At 45.1% G+C, this 19,339-nt stretch overlaps 2 protein-coding genes across 2 annotated transcripts; both read right to left on the reverse strand.

The window, feature by feature from the left end:
• Positions 1-1,040: 1,040 nt before the first annotated feature.
• On the reverse strand, positions 1,041-9,139 carry vstm4a (V-set and transmembrane domain containing 4a). Its single transcript, XM_076018641.1, has 8 exons — positions 8,939-9,139; positions 7,385-7,822; positions 4,508-4,561; positions 4,006-4,113; positions 3,862-3,895; positions 3,520-3,668; positions 2,972-3,039; positions 1,041-1,631 (listed from the first exon to the last, which is right to left on the reverse strand). Exons 1-8 carry the CDS (start codon positions 8,985-8,987, stop codon positions 1,482-1,484), a joined length of 1,050 nt encoding a protein of 349 aa, XP_075874756.1. The 5' UTR covers positions 8,988-9,139; the 3' UTR covers positions 1,041-1,481.
• Positions 9,140-11,064: 1,925 nt separating this feature from the next.
• On the reverse strand, positions 11,065-18,736 carry LOC142883501 (uncharacterized). Its single transcript, XM_076018416.1, has one exon. The coding sequence runs from the start codon at positions 18,593-18,595 to the stop codon at positions 11,288-11,290; it is 7,308 nt and encodes a 2,435-aa protein (XP_075874531.1). The 5' UTR covers positions 18,596-18,736; the 3' UTR covers positions 11,065-11,287.
• Between the last annotated feature and the right edge of the window lie 603 nt (positions 18,737-19,339).

The raw sequence follows: 19,339 nt of genomic DNA on the forward strand, positions 1-19,339 counted from the left end.
TGAAAAGCCCCCCCCCCCCCCCCCTTACCCTTTTTAAATCTATATCCGTGACCCACAGCTACAGTGGAGTAGTGACGCGTGGCTGATTGGCATGAATCTCCAGAGAGCATCGTTTTTAACCCTCTGCTTACAGCGTCCCATTAACAAACATGTTTTGACGGCGAGACAAATGAGGCGACTGTCTCAGAACAGGGGAACCAACACGTGCCTGGGTTGGTTGCTACTAACCTGGCAGCTAGCAGTGCTCGTTGTGACATCACAAAGGGCTAATTCACAGAGTTATGTTTCCTAATTGCCAGACCTGAAACACTTGCAAACATAGAAAGAGTAGCAGAATATGAGACCCTTTAAGGCAGCAGTTATATAAACTCGCTGATTTTCTGTCAGTGGTCAGACTGCGGAAGCTTTACTCGGCTGTGACTGCAGTAACAGCAGCTCCACATGGCTTCGTCCAGACAGGAAACAGGTGGACACAGTAAGCACTTCTCTGTCTGGGACCGACCAGCTACCAAACCAAGGAACCACCACAACTCCTATAACAGGCTCTTGTAGTTTTTACAGGAGGTTGAGCACCAAACTTCCCCGTGGCTGGTATTTGGTTCCTACACATTGGTTTCCCACAAATTCCATCCTGTATGCATTGCAAAAAACAACTCGGTTCAGCCGCCGCTCCTCGCTTGTGGTGAACATGGCATCACAATACCACAGCTTGTTTCCTAGCTTTGTGTTGGAGGGAGCAAACAAGATACTTATGTTGAGATTTATGAGGCTTGGAAGTCATAATGATACATTTCCTTTGTAACATTTGAATTAGGAGTTTGATTAGTGTAAGACGATCAGAACTCTTTACATTTTAACTGCCTTTACCTTCACATGGTCTTTTATTTCTAATCATCACCATCGATGGTATTGATGAACTAGCAGATTTTTAAGGATGCTCAAGGTGGCCTGATGCTTGGGCAATTTTTATGGCCGACAACTGTGTTCCCACAATTTGGAATTTTCTTTGTCGATACAGACAGAAGAACTGACATGCTAGACCCGGGCAAAAGTTTATTAACTCGTTGTGTTAGTACGGAAACTTTAAATGCGTTTGAGAAAGTGTTACATTGCTTTATGACACTGCAGTAAGAGAGCCTGGGCACCAGTTCTTTTCCACGCAGCCTCCTGAGTTGACACAAAGTAGTTTACAGTCAGAGCGTTCCTCAAAACATCTGGCTCGCAGGCCAGCCATGCCAACAAACAAAACAACAGAATTATAAAACCCCTGAAAACTGCTGCGTTGGAATGGAACTGTGCCGAGGAGACACAAAAAGCCTCATTTACCAACATTTTGCGGCATACTCGCAGCCAAAGGAGACAAATGCTAAATGCCATACCGATAAGTTCATAAATACAGTCCTCTGGATGCCATTCCGCTCAGTCTGGGGAGACAAATGTTTGCCCTCGCCAGGAGGTGCCGTGACATCCATGTGTCGAGTTTACAGCTGTTTTTCCTGGAAGAGGATCTGAGCGTAAACGGTGTCCGGGCTCGAGGGTGTGGGGTCCGGCCTGGACGAGGCCGGGGGCTCTGGCCTCGGTCGAACCAACTCCAGCTCTGCATATGTCAGAGAGTCGTCCTGTGGCCGAGACTGACGGAGGGAGACGAAATAGGAAATTAACATTGAAGGTCCCATGTAATGGACATTAATTTTCATTTTTTTTTTTTATTTATTTTTTTTTAAGGTCTTGTCTTTCATTCCAGGCTCTGATGGGCAGGACAGTTCTAACCAGCACGCTTGCATGAATAATTATCCAAAAGAGTTGATAGGTTTACAGAAAACAGCCTATTTAGTCCTCTGTTTGCAGTCCTGCTACAAAAATACTTGGTTTTAGCCTCCTGCTAACACTGATGTTTAGTTGTACTTCACTCGTGTTTGGAGGTGGACTTAGGGGACTGTGTACCTTTGTTGCTTACCAGGTAAGGTTTTTACTAAATTGTTGGTGCCTTTTGTGACATCACAAAGGACGTATATTCCAAAACTGTGATTATAGAGCAACTTTTCCCTCTATCATTTCTTTCAGGGGCAAAAAAACAAACTTTAAACACCCCAAAACTCACCGAAATGACCATCTTATGAGCCCAATGTGTTCAATCAGTATAGGCAAACAAAATCCCGCTAGCGATCATATTATAATAGCTTTATGGCGTTTTTCTTTGATTCTACTCTCACCTTAAAGGGCCATAAAATGAAAATGGTTTAAGTTATGACAAGCATTTCAGCAATATTTAATTATCAAGGTCTTGTCTGTGTAATGCTAAATTTTCATTTTAATATTTCTAGGGGACGCTATTGAGCAGAATTTGTCCAGTTCTTTTGGTGATTAAAATTTTCACCAGTCTTGATATATGGGCAAAATTTGTTGAGTTTTTTGGCATTTCAGGGGGTCAAAATCGAATCCAAAGAGGTGTCAGGGGAATAATAATGAACACTACCATTTCAATTGGGTTTGTGGCCCTGCGACAGATCTGCTCTTCTCCAGAACTGGTCTTATCGCTGGGGCTAAGTCCCTAATTAAATTGGTAATATGCAAAAGCAACACTAATATTCTCTGCAGCTTTATTACAATATCCTCAACACCTGAAGTGAACGTTTCTTTCTTTCCTTCTGAACATACTTGTTTGACATTTTTATTGTCGGCATAAAAGCCAATGAAGCATTCTAAATAAATAATTGTGTTAGAGAAGCAATAAAGCTAAATAGAATTATCACGCTCATAACTGAGTGGAGAGAGACGGCAATAAACTCCTGAAGACAATCACGCAGTTGCGAGAGTGAGACAAATTCCCTCTTGCACGTATCTCAATAACAACTCAGAGCATGATGAGAGTAGAGGACTTTTAAAAAGTTAATGAATACACTTCTAGAGGCTTTTTTTTTTTTTTTTTTTTTCCAAATGGATGGCAGCGGTGGAGAGCGCAGAAACTTACGGTGGCGTTCCTTCTGGCATGATTCTTTGATCTCTTTGGCTTCTGAGGCCTCTTTGCAGGAACTGGCACTGGAACAGAGAGACCCCTTGATTTACGAGGAACGCAAAAATGACCATGTGCTCAAGAGGAAAGTCATCATTTGCAGCCACCAAGTAAACAGAGTGTAGGTGCACTCTGAAATGGAAGTAAGCTTACTTTGATTTCTCACAGGCTGAAACATGTCTCTGCCTCCTCTGGCTCGAATAACATTTGTGTATTTGGAAATTAGGAGGAAACTTTAACTCGTTAGCAATTGGTTTGTTTTAAAATGTTGTGTGGCGTCTTTAAAATTCCCTCTGTGTCTTTTATAAAAGTCTTCAACTGCACACAAGCCGTGCCCTTTGGCCTTAACCTGCAGCAAAAGGTTCAGGGGTCTCTGCTTTATTTAAATTCAAGTAATAAAAAAGGGAGGGGAAATGAAAAGGCGTATGCAGATTGTGGGAAAAACTCTGTTGAGGTATTTAACCTTTCCTCAGGGGTCGCATCCCGCCCTTGCAATATCACTTTACCTTTGGCTGGTATGTGTGGTGGAGGCTCCTCCGGTAGCTCAGGTGGTGTCCCAGTTACTCCTCTGTCAGATTTCTTTCTTATGTTTTTCCTTTGGGCCTTTGGGGAGGAACTGGAGGAGCTGCTGGTGCTGGTTACAGTCTCCCCAGAGCTGCATGAAAGAAAATTAAAGCTGCAGCTTATTGTTACATATTTTTATTGATTGAATTAATATGTAAAAGAAAAAAAAAATGTATGTTAGGGATCTTAAAAGGAATTTCGATAAACTAGCAACCCGACAATTTGTGGATAGTAATATAATAATGTTTTATTATTTTCCATTTTTAGTGCTGTGTAAATTGTACCTGCTTTCTGGACACTTGACCAATAGATAGCTGGCTGTGAGCGAGAAAAAAAAATAAAGAGAGAAAAGAAAGTTGAATTGAAGGGTTGAGCGTTGCCCTTGTAGAGACAAAATCACTGAGTGGGAATCAAACAAGACTCTGTACCTTTCTCTCTGTGCCGTCTGTGAAAGTACTGGCACGTGAGAACCAGAGTGAACAGGAAGATGGACAACAGGCCCAATGAGCAAATCAGCACAGCGCACAGATACACATCTAAAAGTAAACATACAGAGCATCAGAGCAGTGAGCTATTAGTTTACATCCACTAGCTAGTTGACATGGTCCTTGCTGCGGCGACACATTTTAGTCATGCGTTAATGCTGTGTGGCGCTTGGTTCCTGTGGGATAGATGGCCGTGTTTAGCATCTGTTTGCAATTAGCCTTTAAAATGAAGTTGTAGCCGACGAAAAGGAGTTTACTAACTCAGTTGTGAGTGCATAATGGCCGAGTGTTATCTGGGCAAATGCCACCCATGTCAAGGATTATTAATGCTGCAGCTGCACGCAAGTCCACTGCATTGGTTTACACACTATTGTAAGTATGTGAATCGGGACACTGCCTTGAATTCATAGACAAAACAGTGGCTGAGGAAAGAAAAAAAAAGTACCTGCAAACAAATTCCACAGTCCTTCACTGGCACCGTCGTCAGGAGCGACGTGGACTGGAAAGAGAATTTCAGAAAGTCAACAAAGACGGCGGAACGAGGCGAGGAAGCCGTGACCATGACCGAGTATTTCTGTGTGTGCTGCTGAACGAACCAGTGCAACAAACAGTCTGCAGTGGTTTCCAGAAATATCACAACTGCTGTAAAGGAGGACGGAGGATTCTGCTGCTGCTTTAGCCAAACCCAGCACAGACTGACCCAAACACACACACACACACACACACACACAGGCCTGCTCTGCTCTTGGACTCTGTTTGGGGGTTTCCTGCATCGCTTCATTTTTGACTTTCTTCGGTGTTGTTCCAAGAGTGACTAACAGAGTTATTACTGTATCATTTCCGTGCGTGACGTGTTTGTGCACAGGTCAGGGGCATTTAGCCGCAGGTGGAGGAGAGTCACCACTGGCGATGTTAGTCTCCGTTGCCCTTAATGAGTTTTTAATATGTCTTTTAAACGCTAGGTTGATAAACATGTTAATTAGAAATGATAAGATATTAACTCTAATTGACTTTTAGCCCGTTTCCACACTGCTGAGCTGCGTGCAAAATGCCGTGCCATGTTAATTAATTGCACAAGGGCTTCTGTGTTGTGAAAGAGCATTTCAAAACTGCACCACATGTTCTAAGTGGCTCAGTGGTGAAACTAAATAAATAAATAAAACTGTGTTGCACAAGTTGTTTTCTTGTACAAACCACAACCAAAAATCTAATAATTTGCTTTAAAAACAAAAGTAAAACACTAATATGGACTGACTGCTCATTTATTGTTTTGAGTAAATAATCTTTAAATCTGTTGTATATTTTTTAAATGTTTGTGTTTGATTGTATCGTAGATAATAGATTGCACAGATTAATTAATGGTGTTTTGTCGACAACATAGATTTTTTTTCAGGTCATGTTTTCATGTTTTGTCAGTACGACATTTGACATCAGTCAAAGAGCCACAGAGTGGCCGCGCTGATCTAATGAGGTGGCAGACTAAATTTAACAGGCTTCTCCTGACAAAGTAGACGGTAAACAGTCAATCGCAGTTCGCCACAAATCTGACCTCTACTCTGTGGTTAACCACACACTGAAACCCCTCATCTGAACGCTGCAGGCAGGTGCTCCCTCTTGCCGCGCAAACGGAACTCCGCAAATGTGTCCAAACAATTTTTCACATCCTTAACGGAGGCACGATGCGAATAAATGCAGTGTTGGGCAGAGATGATTGGGGCTCACGCGTTTTTTTATTGTGGAAAGGGAACTTTAAAAACACAATCCTCTAAAACTGTTCAAAAGCAATGAAGCGTTGATGTCATTTTGCAACAGATTTTTTTTATTTTTTTTTTGTTGCTCAAACTGGGTCAGTCTGGGCAAGTCACGCTCACTTTTGCTCTTAGATATACAGCCTGAAAACTGCAGACTTGAGGGGGGAGTTCCCTAAATTATAGTCACAACTTAGTTTTCCCTCCGTTTGCCCTTCTAATGTCAGTTCTTGTGATTCTGGTTCTGTGGTCACTGCATGTCAGGGATGCTTGAGGTCGTGTGGCTTCCTCGGTGGAGGACGTTGCCCTGACTATGTAGGGCAGGGCGTTGGCTGATGTCTCTGTTGGACGCTGCCACAGCAAGGTGAGAGGAGGGAAGGGGTGGGGTGTCAGGTGTGGCCACGGCCCGTGATGCCGTTTCACCTCCTGAATCCTGACTCTTCTGACTGCAAGCCTGCCCACTGATCAACCTGGTCAAACTATTGATTATGCATATAAATATAATTACAGTCCTGTGTTATTCGAATCATGGCAAATTGCACAGGCTAAAGCTCTAGTGCAGATAAATTTTCTCCTGTGGCTTGCATAAAAGTAAACCCGCAGTGCTGACATCATGTGTTTTAGAGGAGGACTTTTTTAAAAAGAAAAAAAAAAAAAACGTAGCCAGCTCAGCAACACTCTACCTTTTTATTCCTCACTCGCACACACAGGGTAATATTGTTGAGTGCGGTTTGGCTGTGTGAGCTCATTGTTTTGAGATGGAAATGCCAGAGTTCTGGGGTCACACTCAAATGCGCATAGGCACAACTTGGTGAAGCTCTGAGTCCGAATGGGGATGGTGGAGGGGGGGGGGGACAAAACAAACACTCGGCATGTTTTCGGTGTGTTCCTAATGATTGCTAGTCCTTTTATTTGGCAGAAATGGCCGGTACAAATAATAACAGCCAGATAACATGATTAGCACGTCTCAGAGGAATTCTTGTGGTTGGGTGGGAATTCGCTAAGAAAAAAAACGGAGGCTTTTCAGTGGAATAACACCAGAAATCCCCTCTGTTTGATCCTCCCCTATCCAGAATAGGCGTGTGCAAATAGAGCATTAGGGGAAATGTGAAATTGATTATTTCAGGGCATCTTTTTATTTTAATTTTTTTTTTTTTAAGTGTTTGCCTCTTTATTGCCCAACTAAACGCAACACTACTCAGCTGAAAATTAAGTGATTTGCATTTTAGCGCCAAAAAATGAAATTGAGTGAAACCTGACTTAAAATTGATCAATAAAGCAATTCTGAAATGCAACTATTTGTTCTACACAGTGATCAAGATTTTGATCATGCTTAACATTGCTGCAGGGCCCGAAACATTATTGTTCCTTAAGCATATGCCCACTGAGAAGAATCTCAGACACTTAAATGCATGTTCAGGATGCTTGAATAAAACAAAGAGCGTAGCAGCTGAGAGGTGATCACCCCAAACCTCCTTAAACTTAAACATATTTGCAGCCAAAGTGGGGCTTTCTCACAGTAAAATTGACATGAGAAGCAAAACACATTGAAGCCCAGCTTCGGCGAGACCTACCTGTGAGCTGCGTGGTGCTGCTGCCGTTGGAAGACGCCCTCCATGTGTTCCTGAGTTTACGGATCTCCTGCACCCTGCAGCTGTAGAAGCCCTGGTCTGTGGCCATCACGTCGCGGATGCACAGCCGGAACACCTCTCCCTCCCTCTCCTCATACAGCCGGAACTTCAGCTTGGGGAAGCGACGGGTGTAGTTCCCGTACAGCTTTAGCTTCTTGATGCCCGTCTTGGCGATGAGGAACTGGGTGGGCTGCTGATGCGCCGGCGGCGAGGGGACGACCTGAGCGGCAGCGTCCAGCGGGGAGAAGAACCAGCGAAGGATGAGGACGCTGCCGCTCCTCTTCCTCTGCGATACCAGGCAGGACAGGGTCAGGTTGTCCTTCTCTGGCACCATGACGACGGGCCCAGGAATCACCGTCACGTTCAGGGCCTGACATACTTCTGTGGACAGGGGACGGACAGAGTGCGTGACTTCAGTGCATTGTATTTATACTAATCCATTTATTTCTTTGTCAGAATATGATGCAACACCAAACTTCTCGTCTCACAAGTATCGGCTCAGTTGGAGAAAAAAGGTCAATTGCTTTGCTTTGACTCCTCCCCTCCTTTATAAATGAGTAATTAACTACAGAGGTTTATGTGCCCCAGATGGATTAATTCCTCCGCTCGGTTTTACAATGTTTCATTTCCTGACAATTTGGCATAATTGTCGTATGTAGACAGAGCAACTTTATGTGCACGCCCACCATGGCTAGCTGCATTTTCATCGCGTTCGAGCTCCCACTTTTCACAGGTTGTGTTTACATTTGTCTAGCTGCCACTGCATGGAAGCCCAGCGTCTCGCACCAAGTCAGGGAAAACTAAAAACACGCCGCCTGCATCTCGTTCACCTCCCCGGAGACTCGTGTGTTTATTTGTGCTGCCAGATGGGTCAGATGTTCCCAGAAGGAGCACAGCCTCTGGCCACAATATGTGAAGCTAAACGGGCAAAGAAAATCTACAGGTGGGAAATTTTCATCTTCTTCAGCAGGGTTACAACCTGAACCAGAGGAAGAACAACAAGGAAGGATAACAGGGACCATCTGGGCTGCATCGCTAGTTTTCTTTCTTCTTCTTTTTCCCGCTTTATCTAAGGTCTCCCCCAGTGGATCTGGCAACAAGGTCACCCTGCAGGGACAGTGCCTTATAAAACTGACATGGCTCGAAATACGCTTTAGCTTCACTCCAAGCATGTTTATAAAATGCAAACCTTTGCTCCAAGTCTTCTGTGGTGACAGTGGAAAAAAAGGCGCCTCACTGTTTAGCCGGTTTGTTTGCGAACAATTTTTCCGCTTTGTTAAGATGCATTTTCCAAGAATGTCTGCATTTCTTTTCACGTATAAGTGGCTTTGTTTGCATGTGTTGCATCCTTAAGTTACATTTTGCACTTAAAATGTATGTATTTGCATTTTTTGCACAGATGAATGCAAAAGGTAAGATCAAGCTAAAACATTTATTCTCTCTCTCTCTCTCGACCGCCCGCTCATCGTTGCATCGTGTGTGTTTTGCTGTTCTTACCTGTGACCAGAGCCTTAGTCAGGACAAGGACCACTATAGAGAAGTACATTTTCCGCAGTCTGCAAATCCATAAAAACCAGACAACTGTGCAGCACGTTCAGCGGCGACTACATTGTACACAGAGCTTGACTGCAGAGCCCACCAGAGCCCTCACCCACCATTGCCTCCTCTCCTCTTTCTCCTCTTTTCTGTGTAATATGAAACAGTAAATGCTCTGTTCCCACTTAGAAACTCCCACTCGCACTCTCCCAGCCCTCTCTCTTACTCACTCTCTCTCTCTTACTCTCTCTCTCTCTCTCTCTCTCTCCCTCTCTCTCTCTCTCTCACACACACACACACACCCACACACAAACACGCACAGTCTCTCCCCTCCTCTCTCTTTTTCTGTGTCCTGCGAAACGTAGGAAATGTCATTTCCTGTGTTCCTTTGAGGGGGTTTGGACCACGGCGCAAAACCTTAGACCTCAAACGCAACGGTCAAGTCCTGTGGTCTGTGTGTGTGTGCGTGTGCCCATCACTCTGCGTGTGTCTGTTTCTTTGTTGTTGTTTTTTTCGAGAGGCAGATGCAGTTATGTGCTGAATGTGCATTTCTGCCACCAAACGTCACTCCAAACAAGGGGTGTTCCTCATCTCCAAATTGAGGTTATGAAGTGCAAAAAACTTGACGCGCTCTAGCTCTTTGTCCTGCCTGCAGGAGTTCACGCATCTGTTCTGTTTTTGCATCTGTGTGTGTCTGTGTCTGTGTGTGTGTGCGCGCGTGCTGGGACCTCTCCCTGTCTGGGTAGAGAGTGGCATGGGTTTGTCTCTGGCTGTGGTTGTCAGACTGTCCCAGCGGAATGAAGCCTGCTGCTTTATTGGGCAGGCCAAAGTGCTGAGGCAGGGCTTCTGCTGGCGCTTCGAGTTCTGCCAAAGCCAAATGGAATTACACAACATGTTTAACCCTTCAGGTTATATGGAGGCGCTTTATGAAAGCATAGGAGGTTCAGCCAACAAAAAAAAAAAGAAAAACAAACTGCTGGGGATAAGGTAGTTTAAACTCAAATTTCCTAAACAGTTTTGGTTGTTATAAGTAGACTGATCGTATTATCGGTCATGTACAAGTCTTATTACGTTAGTGCCCTTATTTCAAGTGCCAATGTTTCGGTTCTGTTGCCCTCTGGGAGACGTCAGGTCTTTCATTTTTTTAGGGCCACCCGAAAGTTTCCCCTTACGTAAGCGTCAAGTTCATCTCTTTCACTCTGCTCTGCCCTGCGGTGGTGAGAGCGTGTTACTGCTTCCTCGGGAGTCAACAATCCTGGAAGCTTGCTTTGAAACTGCAACGTGCTTGTAGATGGGGATATCTTAGCAGTGCATACTTTCCTGCAATCTGATCCCCAACGGTGCAGTAACTCAAGTTCTGCTTTAATTTATACAACACTAAAGGACACATCAGGAAAATGTCATTTTCTCTTTTTGTGGCTGTGAACTCTCAGAGGATGTATAACGGTGCTCTTCTCAATAACACGGTGACTTAAATCTAATTGTCTCATGCTCTCAGTGAAAAGACTCTTCATTTTGAGTCGCACACCAAGGGTGCATTTCAGAGCAGGATGCCAGTGAAAAGTAACAATATCTTTTTTTATTACCGTCTTTGAGTAGTAAAATAAAATTAATCTTGAGCTAATTTTATATCTATAAATATATATATATATATTACCATTTTCTTAACTTGTATTCTTAACAAAATTACCTTGAAAAATACTCATATGTTACTCATCACTCATAGTGAGGAGAAGTGTTTTGGTTCACGGTGTCACTTTATTGTCCATGTCACACGACTCTGTTTCACAGCAAGTCACAAAAAAATCTCACAAACTTCCATCTTCAATAACTGACTGTTCGAAGGACATTAAACCTTAGAACTGCATGAATTCCGTCACGATTTAGCTTTGGGATACACAAACTGCTTTGACATGGTGGGTTTGACAGGGTTTCATGCATCACAATATGTAATAAATAATATTTCCAGCCTCCCCAACCTCCCACACCCTCCTCAAAAAAAAAAAGCAGGTTCACAGCTATTCAACAAAAATCATTGTCTCTATTTTACTGAACAATTTTAGCATACAGGTGGCACTGATTGTTCTAGCCTCTCACATTCAAAAGTCAAATGGAATGATGAACAGCAGCAATGTATTTTCATGTCAGAGGCTGTCAAAAAATATACTGTGATTTCCATTGAATTTTTTTCAATTGTGTAATCATATACATGCTTACAATACTGCATTTATAACTGCCGTCATCGTCTTTAAACACCTTTAGCTACATCTCAGTCTTGTCAACATCTTTAAGCTGAAACCAGCTTGTCTTTCACCAATCAGAAAGCTCCATAAAATCATCCAGTTCGCTCATGGTTTTTATTTCACGGGGCTGACATTGTGAGGGGGCCGAGTTAACGTTGCTGTATGCTGAGCTTCCTGCTAGGTGGTGGCTGTTTGTGTCAAACTCAGGGAACGACTCATACTGGCTGTGTGCGTTGTAAACCGAGTTGTGCGCTTTGTCTGCCGCGCTAACCGTGTCCATGTACGGTGTCCTCTCTGGGCTGCCGTAGTGACCCTCTGTGAGCTGCGCCCTCTCACTGGCTGGGTGCCTGTGGGTGCGGCTCTCCCTGTCAGGCTGCTGGTTCTGGTAGGGAGTCACCGGGACGGATTGCTTATTGTGGGGCCCATTGTTGACTCCGGCAGGGTAACCGTTGTAGCCACGATAAAGTCCGAGATTCTTGCCAACTGGAAAGTCTTGTGAGATGGGCTGTTGTTGAGGCACAACACTAGCTTGGGGTTGGAGGTATGTCTGCTGCAGCTGAGAGCCCCTCTCGGTAGACTCGCGCACGTTCAGCTGAACGTACTTTCCTGTCTGCGGGTCAATGAAAGTCTTGGTCTTGACCTGAACAGGCATGTCAACCACAAAATACTGACCGGAGCCGACATCTTGCAGCACCTTGCGCTGTGTCACCGGGTAGGATCCAGGGTAACACGACTCAACGTGATACTTGGTGACCGGAGCGGGGTGGCTGGTGCGATGGAGAGTGGGAGAAGAAGGAACGTCAGCAACTATCTTTGGAGCAGCAGCGGCAGCAGCAATAGCAGCAGGTGAGGCAACAGGGAGGGAAACAGCGGCAGCTGGGAGGGCGATGGGATCAGCAGGGTGAGGGGCAGCAAACTGGGAGCTGTGGGAAGGTTGGCGCTCTGCACGTGACAAGGGTAAGGCAGACTCCCCTTTGGGAGTGTGAGCGAGGGAAACAGGCGATGAGAAATGAGGTGTAGCCACAGCACGGCGACCGGGGGAGTGTACCTCAGTGCCGGATGAGGGAGGAATTCTGGAATCCTCCTGAGGAGGTTTCTGAACTCCGGCAGTGTTGTCATCAACTTCTCTGGACAGCTCTTTCTTGATTCTGCGGGTGGTCAACCTTTTGGCCCTGCGCAGGGCTTTCTCGCTTTTTGGCGGGACAGCCGGAGGCTTTCCCAGAGAGCGACACACATCACTGCTGAAGCTACACGAGGATTCTGGCCTCTCGTAGTCGTATAGGGATCTGAAGTCGGACAGGTCTGCTGCACTGGTGGCAAAACTCTCCACGTCCTCGGACATGTAGCTGACCACCGAGCGGGAGTCGTCCTCATCCAGGGCGAGGCTCCTCCTGGAGAACGGCCGGTGGTGGTGCTGGTGCTGGTGGTGGTGTGGGTGAGGGACAGGGGTATCCTGCCACGGTTGAAGAGTTGAGGACTCTCTGATGGCGGTGAGCCTGTTCGGCCCCGTGTCTTGGTGGAGAGGAGTTGTGGCCCTTTGCCTCATAGCTTCCTGCTCCTCCTCGCCTGTCTCCGACCACGCCGGCGATCCCATTATGAAATCCTCCCCGAAGTTCTTGTGGAATCGCGGTTTGACTGACTTGAGGAAAGAGGAACCCCTGCTGGCGTTGTCTTTCACCAGGAACATGGAGGGCTTGGAGCCCACAGCTGGAGAGGAGGTGTTGGACCGAGGCAGAGAGACGGCCGGAGATGCAGGAGCAGATGGTCTGCTGGGTCTGTGGTGGGGATTCTCAGGGGCCTCGGGCACCGTGGAGCTAGTTCTTCTTGTGGAGGTTGGAGGGGAGTGTCGCTGTCTTTCCCTGCCTTTCCTGTCTGATTCTGAAGCGATGGTGTAGTACTGGAGAGCATCCACCATCTGTGCTGCCCTCCTCTGCTCTTTATCTCTGTGCACCACGGTCCTTTCTTTGTCATCTTCTCTCCTCTGTGCCTTCATCTCCTCCTCTCTCTGGGTCAAGACCTGTTCTTGTGCCATGTCACCCTCCACTTTCACCACTTGCCTCTGCTCGGCAATTCTTGGTGTCTTGTTGGTTTTTATTCCGTCCCTCTGATTACATATTTCTGTCTCTTTTTGAACAGCTCTTCTGTTTTCCTCGTCTCTGTGTGTTTTTGACCTTGTCTCCCCACTCGGTCTCATATCCCTCTGTTCTTCAGTCTGCTGGTCAGCTTTCATTTTGCTGTGCATGGTGAGCTTTTCCTCTAAAATCTGGATACTCCCTTCATCTCTTTGGTTTCTTTTATTTTTTTCTTCAATGTCAACATCTGTCTGGTGTTTAGCTTCAATCCAAGGGCTGGTCCTTTGCTGCTTGCCTTGTACAGCCCTTCTTTGCTGTTCCTCTATTATTGCCACCCTTCTCTGTTGATCTTCTCTCCTCAGCTCCTCCTCCTGTGCAGCTGTCTTGAGCTTCTCCTCTTGTGTAGCTCTCCTCAGTTGCTCCTCTTTTTGCACTGCTTGTATTTGAATTTCCTTTTCTTGTTTAGCTTTTCTTTGCTGTTCCTCGATTGCCAGCATCCTCTGTTGTTCCTCTTTCCTCAGCTGCTCCTCCTGTGCAGACCTTCTTCTCTGCTCCTCTTCTTGTGCAGCTCTCCTCAGCTGCTCCTCATCCGCGGCTCTTCTTTTCTGCTCCTCCTCCCAAGCAGCTCTTCGTTGCTGCTCCTTCTGTGCAGCTCTTCTCAGCTGTTCCTCCTCTGCGGCTCTCCTTCTCTGCTCCTCCTCCTGAGCAGCTCTCCTGAGCTTCTCCTCCTCTTGCGCAGCTCTCCTCAGCTTCTCCTCCTCTTGCGCAGCTCTCCTCAGCTGCTCCTCCCAGGCAGCTCTTCTCTGCTGCTCCTCATCTGCAGCTCTTCTTTTCTGCTCTTCCTCTCGTGCAGCTCTTCTTTGCTGTTCTTCCTGTGCAGCTTTTCTTAGCTGCTGCTCCTGAATTTCTGCAGCCCTCCTAAGCTGCTCCATATTTTGAGAAGCTTTCCTCCGTTCCATCTCCTCCTGTACAGCTCTCTTTAGCATCTCCTCCTCTTGAGCAACTCTCCTCTGTTGCCCCTTCTCTCTCACAGCCTCTCTTTGATTGTCCTCCTCTTGAGATGCTCCTCTCGGCTGTTCTGCTGCCACAGCCCTCCTTTGCTGTTCCTCCTGAACAGCTTCTCTTTGCCACTTGTCTTGAGCACTTCTCCTCTGCCCCTCAAGTGCGACTCTCCTTTTAAGCTCCCCTTCTTGTGTGGCTCTTCTTTGAGGCTCGTCTTGTGAACCTACTCTGTTGCGCTGCTCTTCCCTGTGTGCAACCCCCCTCGGCTCTTCCACCACTGCTACTCGCCTATTTTGCTCATCCGGAGCTTCTCCTCTTTGCTGTTTCTTTTGACCAGCTCTTCTTTGTTGCTCCTCTTCTGCTGCTTGCAACTGTCTCTGGTGAACTTCCACCTCCTGCTGCTGTTGTTTCTTCCTCTTGCTTTCCTCAGTTTTTTGCAAATCCTCCTGCTTCTGTTTGGCTAATCTCTCCTCCTGATTTTTATTTTTTGTCTCTTCCTCTTTCTGTTTTGCTCTTCTTTCCTCCTCTGCTTTTCTTTCTGCCTCTCTCTGTTTCTGCCGCCTCTCTTTGATTTGAGTGGCTATGGCCTCCCGCTCCTGCACTCTCCTCTCCACTTCTCTCTGAGTGGCTCTTTGCTCCTCTTCAGCCAGAGAAGCTTTACTCTCCTCCAGCATTAGTTTTATTTTAATGTTCGCTTCGGTTTCTGCTTGCTGAGCTGAAACTCTATCTTCTCTTTCTGGTTTATTTCTCTCCACATGATTCTGTTCATTATTAATGTTATCATCTTTTCCTGGTGTCATTTCTTTCTTTCCCCCTTCATTGTGCATTTGTGGTTTTGAGATTTGGTCTAAATATGGCATTCCCTCATCATATGAGATAACCGCTAGTTTTTCATTTGGATCACATTTATCCACTTGCTTGGACTGTGATGTAAATGTTTGCCCTGTCCGGTTAGCAGATGATGAGGTTGTTGTTTGAACTGAAGGAATGTTTGACTGATGAATACTTGTAGTTTTGTTTCCTTCTTGGAGATATTCCGCTCGTTTTGACCCAAAATCTGGTGTTTTTTCATTTTTCATTTTCTCTTGTTTTTCTTTGTCTCCCAGTTTAAACATGCCAGTCCTCTGGTGTTCCTTTTCCGTAATGGGAAAGACTAAAGGTTTGGGCTCTTTGTTCACTTTGGAGCTGACTTCTGTCTTCTTTGGAAAACTTTTCTCTTCTTTCACAGACAGAGCGTGATGGTCAGCCGTGTATGCCGGACGCCTACTATGACGACTCTGTATGAGTGGGAAGAATCCTTCCTTTTTGTTTGGTGGGAACTCCTGGATTGTGTTAGCTTGGTCGTCTGAAACAATGACTTTTAATCTTGCATAGTCAGCAATAGCTGAGATCTCAGGTATGGTTGATGTCCTCTCTTTTGTTCTGGGTTTGACTTCAGGTTTCTCTTGAAACATGGTTTGCCTAGCTGTTAGCTGAGCTCTCTGTCCTTCTCTTGCTAAAGAACCAGGTTGGTTTTCTGACTGCTGTTTTGTGACATGAACAGATTGATCTACATCTGTTTTACCACTGCTATTTAATTGTCTCACTGTGGGACTATCAGTCTCTATATGTTGTGTTTTCACAATTTTCCTCTCCAGTATATCATTTTGCAGAGAAATGGAACTCGAGTCCACTCTTCTGTTTTCACATTGATCCAATCCAAACACTTCCTTTTTGTTTTCACTGCATGATTCATTACGGAAGGCCTCGTTTGATATAGTGGGATCTTCCACTGCTGAAACACCACATGTATCTCTGACCTTTACAGTTCTTTGTGCTTGTTTATTTGCTTTCTCTGCTGATTGGACATGAAAGTAATCTTCTTCCATTTGTTGAATCTCTGATTCAGGTTTTTCATTTTTGCCACCTGTATCCTCACAGTTCGTTGTGATGTCCTTTGGATTTATGTTTCTAGATGACTGAGTGCTTGCTGGAGCCAGGTCTTTGGTTGTGTCTTCACTCTCTTTTTCGACAAGGTGAGATGTTTCAGCTTGTTTGTGTCCACCATGTCCAGCCACATCAGAGGGGACAGCTACATCGTGGCGCTTTCCCATTAATTTTTTGTTATCCTCCTCGGTTACCGTTTGCACAACTCTTATGGCAATGTTGTCTATATGCACACATTGTTCTTCCAGATTTTCTCCTGTTTCTTCCTCTTTGTGTTGGTCTCTTGTAGACATATTTGTATTTTTGCTCTCTATTACTGGATGAGGAGGGTTTGGGTTTGTTTGTATCGGGTGTTCTTTCCTCCTTTCCACTGTAGACGACTCCTTGACACTGATGCTGCTGTTTGAGGAAGGATTTATGACCACTGTCGTGTCCAGTTTCATTGATGACTCGGTGTCATCTTTAATTGCCGGCAGAGAAATAACTCTTGCACTCTGCACTGTTTTGGCCAGAGAGTTCTCACTGCGATATGTTTTCTGTGAACTGGCCTCCTCAGTTATAATCTTTACTCCATCCTGCCCTACACTGTCTTTCTCAACCAATACTTGGTGATCAGTCCAAGACTCTGTGTCTCGTCTTTTCACTTGGGCTGAATTTTCTTGTAGGTGACTAATGCTTTGTGCATCTGTGGACTCGTCCTTGATAGTGGCAGCGTCAGTTGAAGATGCTTTTTCTTGGCTTAACTGTGGGAAAGAATTTGCTACAGGGCTACTCCCCTCTTGCTCTCCTGGATTCATTTGTTCTTGAGTGACGAGACCGTTGTCCACAGACTGCTTTCTTTCATGCACAGTCACCATTATCCCCATGATCTGCAAACTATCATCAACCACAACAGTGTCAGTCCGACCAAAGACGAGTTGAAGAGAAGGTTCCAAGTCCTTGTTAACCACCTCATTTTTTCCTTGCACATTTTCTGGAGCTTCAATTTTCTGAGGGCCTTGAACTGAATTATCATTGTTTGTGTGGTGACTGGTGTTTTCAGTCTTTTCTGTGCAGTTTTCTTGTTTGCTTTGCGGTGCCTCTTTAGTTTGTTTAAATTCAGACTTTTTCTCTTTCATCTGGTTTTCTACTAAGGCCTCTTCTGTCTTTATGCTATCGATTCCCATCCAGTTTGTTTCTCTGGCTGGTGAGGGCACTTTGGTCTTGGTTTTCAACTGGCTTGTGATCGCAACAGGTTTCAATGGTGTTGTCGCAGAAGTTTGGGGTGAAACAGACTTTACAGCTTCCATCTGAAGGTTCGGTGTTGTTTTACTGGGTATTTCTTGCTTGTTTGAGGCTTCCTGTGCTGGCGGCCTCTGCGCCTCTGGTCTCTGACTTCCGGCTAATGGCTTGCTGAAGTTTTTGGAAATTAGTCCATCTCGTATAGCAAAACCTTTAATTGCAGAAATCTCTTTTTCAGCGTGAGCTTTTATCTTGGACGTCAGAATCTCCTGCTTGGTTTGAGCCCTCTCCTTATGGGTCAGTGGGCGGCTAGGGGCGATGTGCTGGTCAGTACTTGGCGCTGCAGTGTGCTCAGACAACTTGGATTTTCTTTCAGCGTTCAGTGGTTTAGCTTGATCCAGATCTCTTTGCTTTGTGATGTCAATTTGTTTTGGAGGAAAACATTTTTCTACGTTTTCACTGTTATCTTTCTTAATTTTGTCACTGCTACTGTCAGTGTTCCCTGATTTTGCAGTGGTTGATGAAGAATCCCCACGTGATAATTTAAATTCTTTAGGGAACTCACTGTAACCGTAGTGACTGTGTTTGACCTCATTGGTTTTAAGGATGCCAACGTCCTCTGTGTTTTCTCTCGCGGCTGCTGAAGATGTGTTTTCAAGGTCGTCTTTGGGTTTTGATTTGTCATCCTTCACAGTCTCAACTCTATTTCGGGATGGAGTTTGTGTCTCATCGTTATTATTTGAGGAGGCTTTTCTTTCAGGCTTTTGCCTGTTTGTTGAAGTATAATCCATAAAGCCGTATTTTTCCCTAACACGCTCATAATCGTCACCCCCTCTGTCAGCCTGAGTTACACTCGGTTTGCTGACAGCTATCGACTCCTGCTTCTGTTGGTACTTAGGCACGGCCTGCTCCTCGTTATTAGGCTCTTCGCTTATTGTAACATTTTCGCTTAAACATACAGAATTTTTATTTTTCTCTACTTTTGCTGGAATTACACTGCTGTCTCTGTGATCTCCTCTGAGTTTCTCCTTGATTTTGGCCAATTCTGCTTTAGCTTTTGCTAGCTCTGTCTTTACTTGCTCAACTTTATCGGGCTCAATTTTGACATGTTTGACGGTTAGCGTCTCTGAAGGATGTTCAGACTTTTCCTGCATGTTTACTGACACCGCTTGTTGTTTTTGAGTCACCTCTGTTTTCTTCTGCTCTGCCTGATTTTTCTCATCCTTTACGCGATGGGAATTTCTTATCTTTTTCAGATGTTCAACATTTATTTGCGCTTCTAGATTTGAATCACTATTCTCCTTTTGTTTGCTTTGTGCTTTTTGCTCATGCAGTTGTTGCTCCTTAACCGGTTTTCTGTTCACTCCTGAATGCTCTTCTTTATTTAAATCTGTTCTGTGTGGTTTCTCAGCTTGCTTTCTCACCAGCTCCTCACCAGCTTGCTCTGGCCTGATTTTTTCTACTCTCGCCTCCTGTGATTTATCTTGCTTTATTTTTGTCTGCTCAGTCTCGACCAGTTCAGATTTTATGTGTTCTTCTTTTAGCCTCTCTGCTCGAGCTGGCTCTGCTTTGACCTGTTCACCCTTTGCCCCTCTCTCGTGTTTGAATCCTGTTTCCTCACTAATATTTTTCACCTCCACCTTATGTGTCATGCTTTGCATTGTGTTTAGAAGCTGCACTGTGGCCTGCCCTAATTGTTCTGCCGGTTTCTCCTTTGTCTTCTGAATGATTTCTGTTTTATCTTGTTTTATCTTCTCAAACTCGGCAGGCTCCACATTCGTCTGTTTGGCTTTGACTTTCTCTGAACTAGCCTGCTCTGCTAAAATTAACCTATCTGACGTAGCTCTGGCCAGCTCCACTTGAGCCCTGTTGTGAGGCCTTGCCAACTCTGCTTGGGT

The sequence above is a fragment of the Nelusetta ayraudi genome, unplaced genomic scaffold (assembly GCF_046127955.1).
Source record: "Nelusetta ayraudi isolate G7.1 ecotype Tasmania unplaced genomic scaffold, CSIRO-AGI_Nayr_v1 ptg000008l, whole genome shotgun sequence".
Lineage (NCBI taxonomy): Eukaryota > Metazoa > Chordata > Actinopteri > Tetraodontiformes > Monacanthidae > Nelusetta > Nelusetta ayraudi.

Coding starts and splice junctions, on each gene's coding strand:
- vstm4a (XM_076018641.1), bottom strand. CDS start 8,987: ATGTACTTCTCTATAGTGGTCCTTGTCCTGACTAAGGCTCTGGTCACA. Junction 7,823..8,938: donor GACTAAGGCTCTGGTCACAG/GTAAGAACAGCA, acceptor CCCTGTCCACAG/AAGTATGTCAGGCCCTGAAC. Junction 3,669..3,861: donor GTCAAGTGTCCAGAAAGCAG/GTACAATTTACA, acceptor TCTTTCATGCAG/CTCTGGGGAGACTGTAACCA.
- LOC142883501 (XM_076018416.1), bottom strand. CDS start 18,595: ATGCAGGAAAAGTCTGAACATCCTTCAGAGACGCTAACCGTCAAACAT.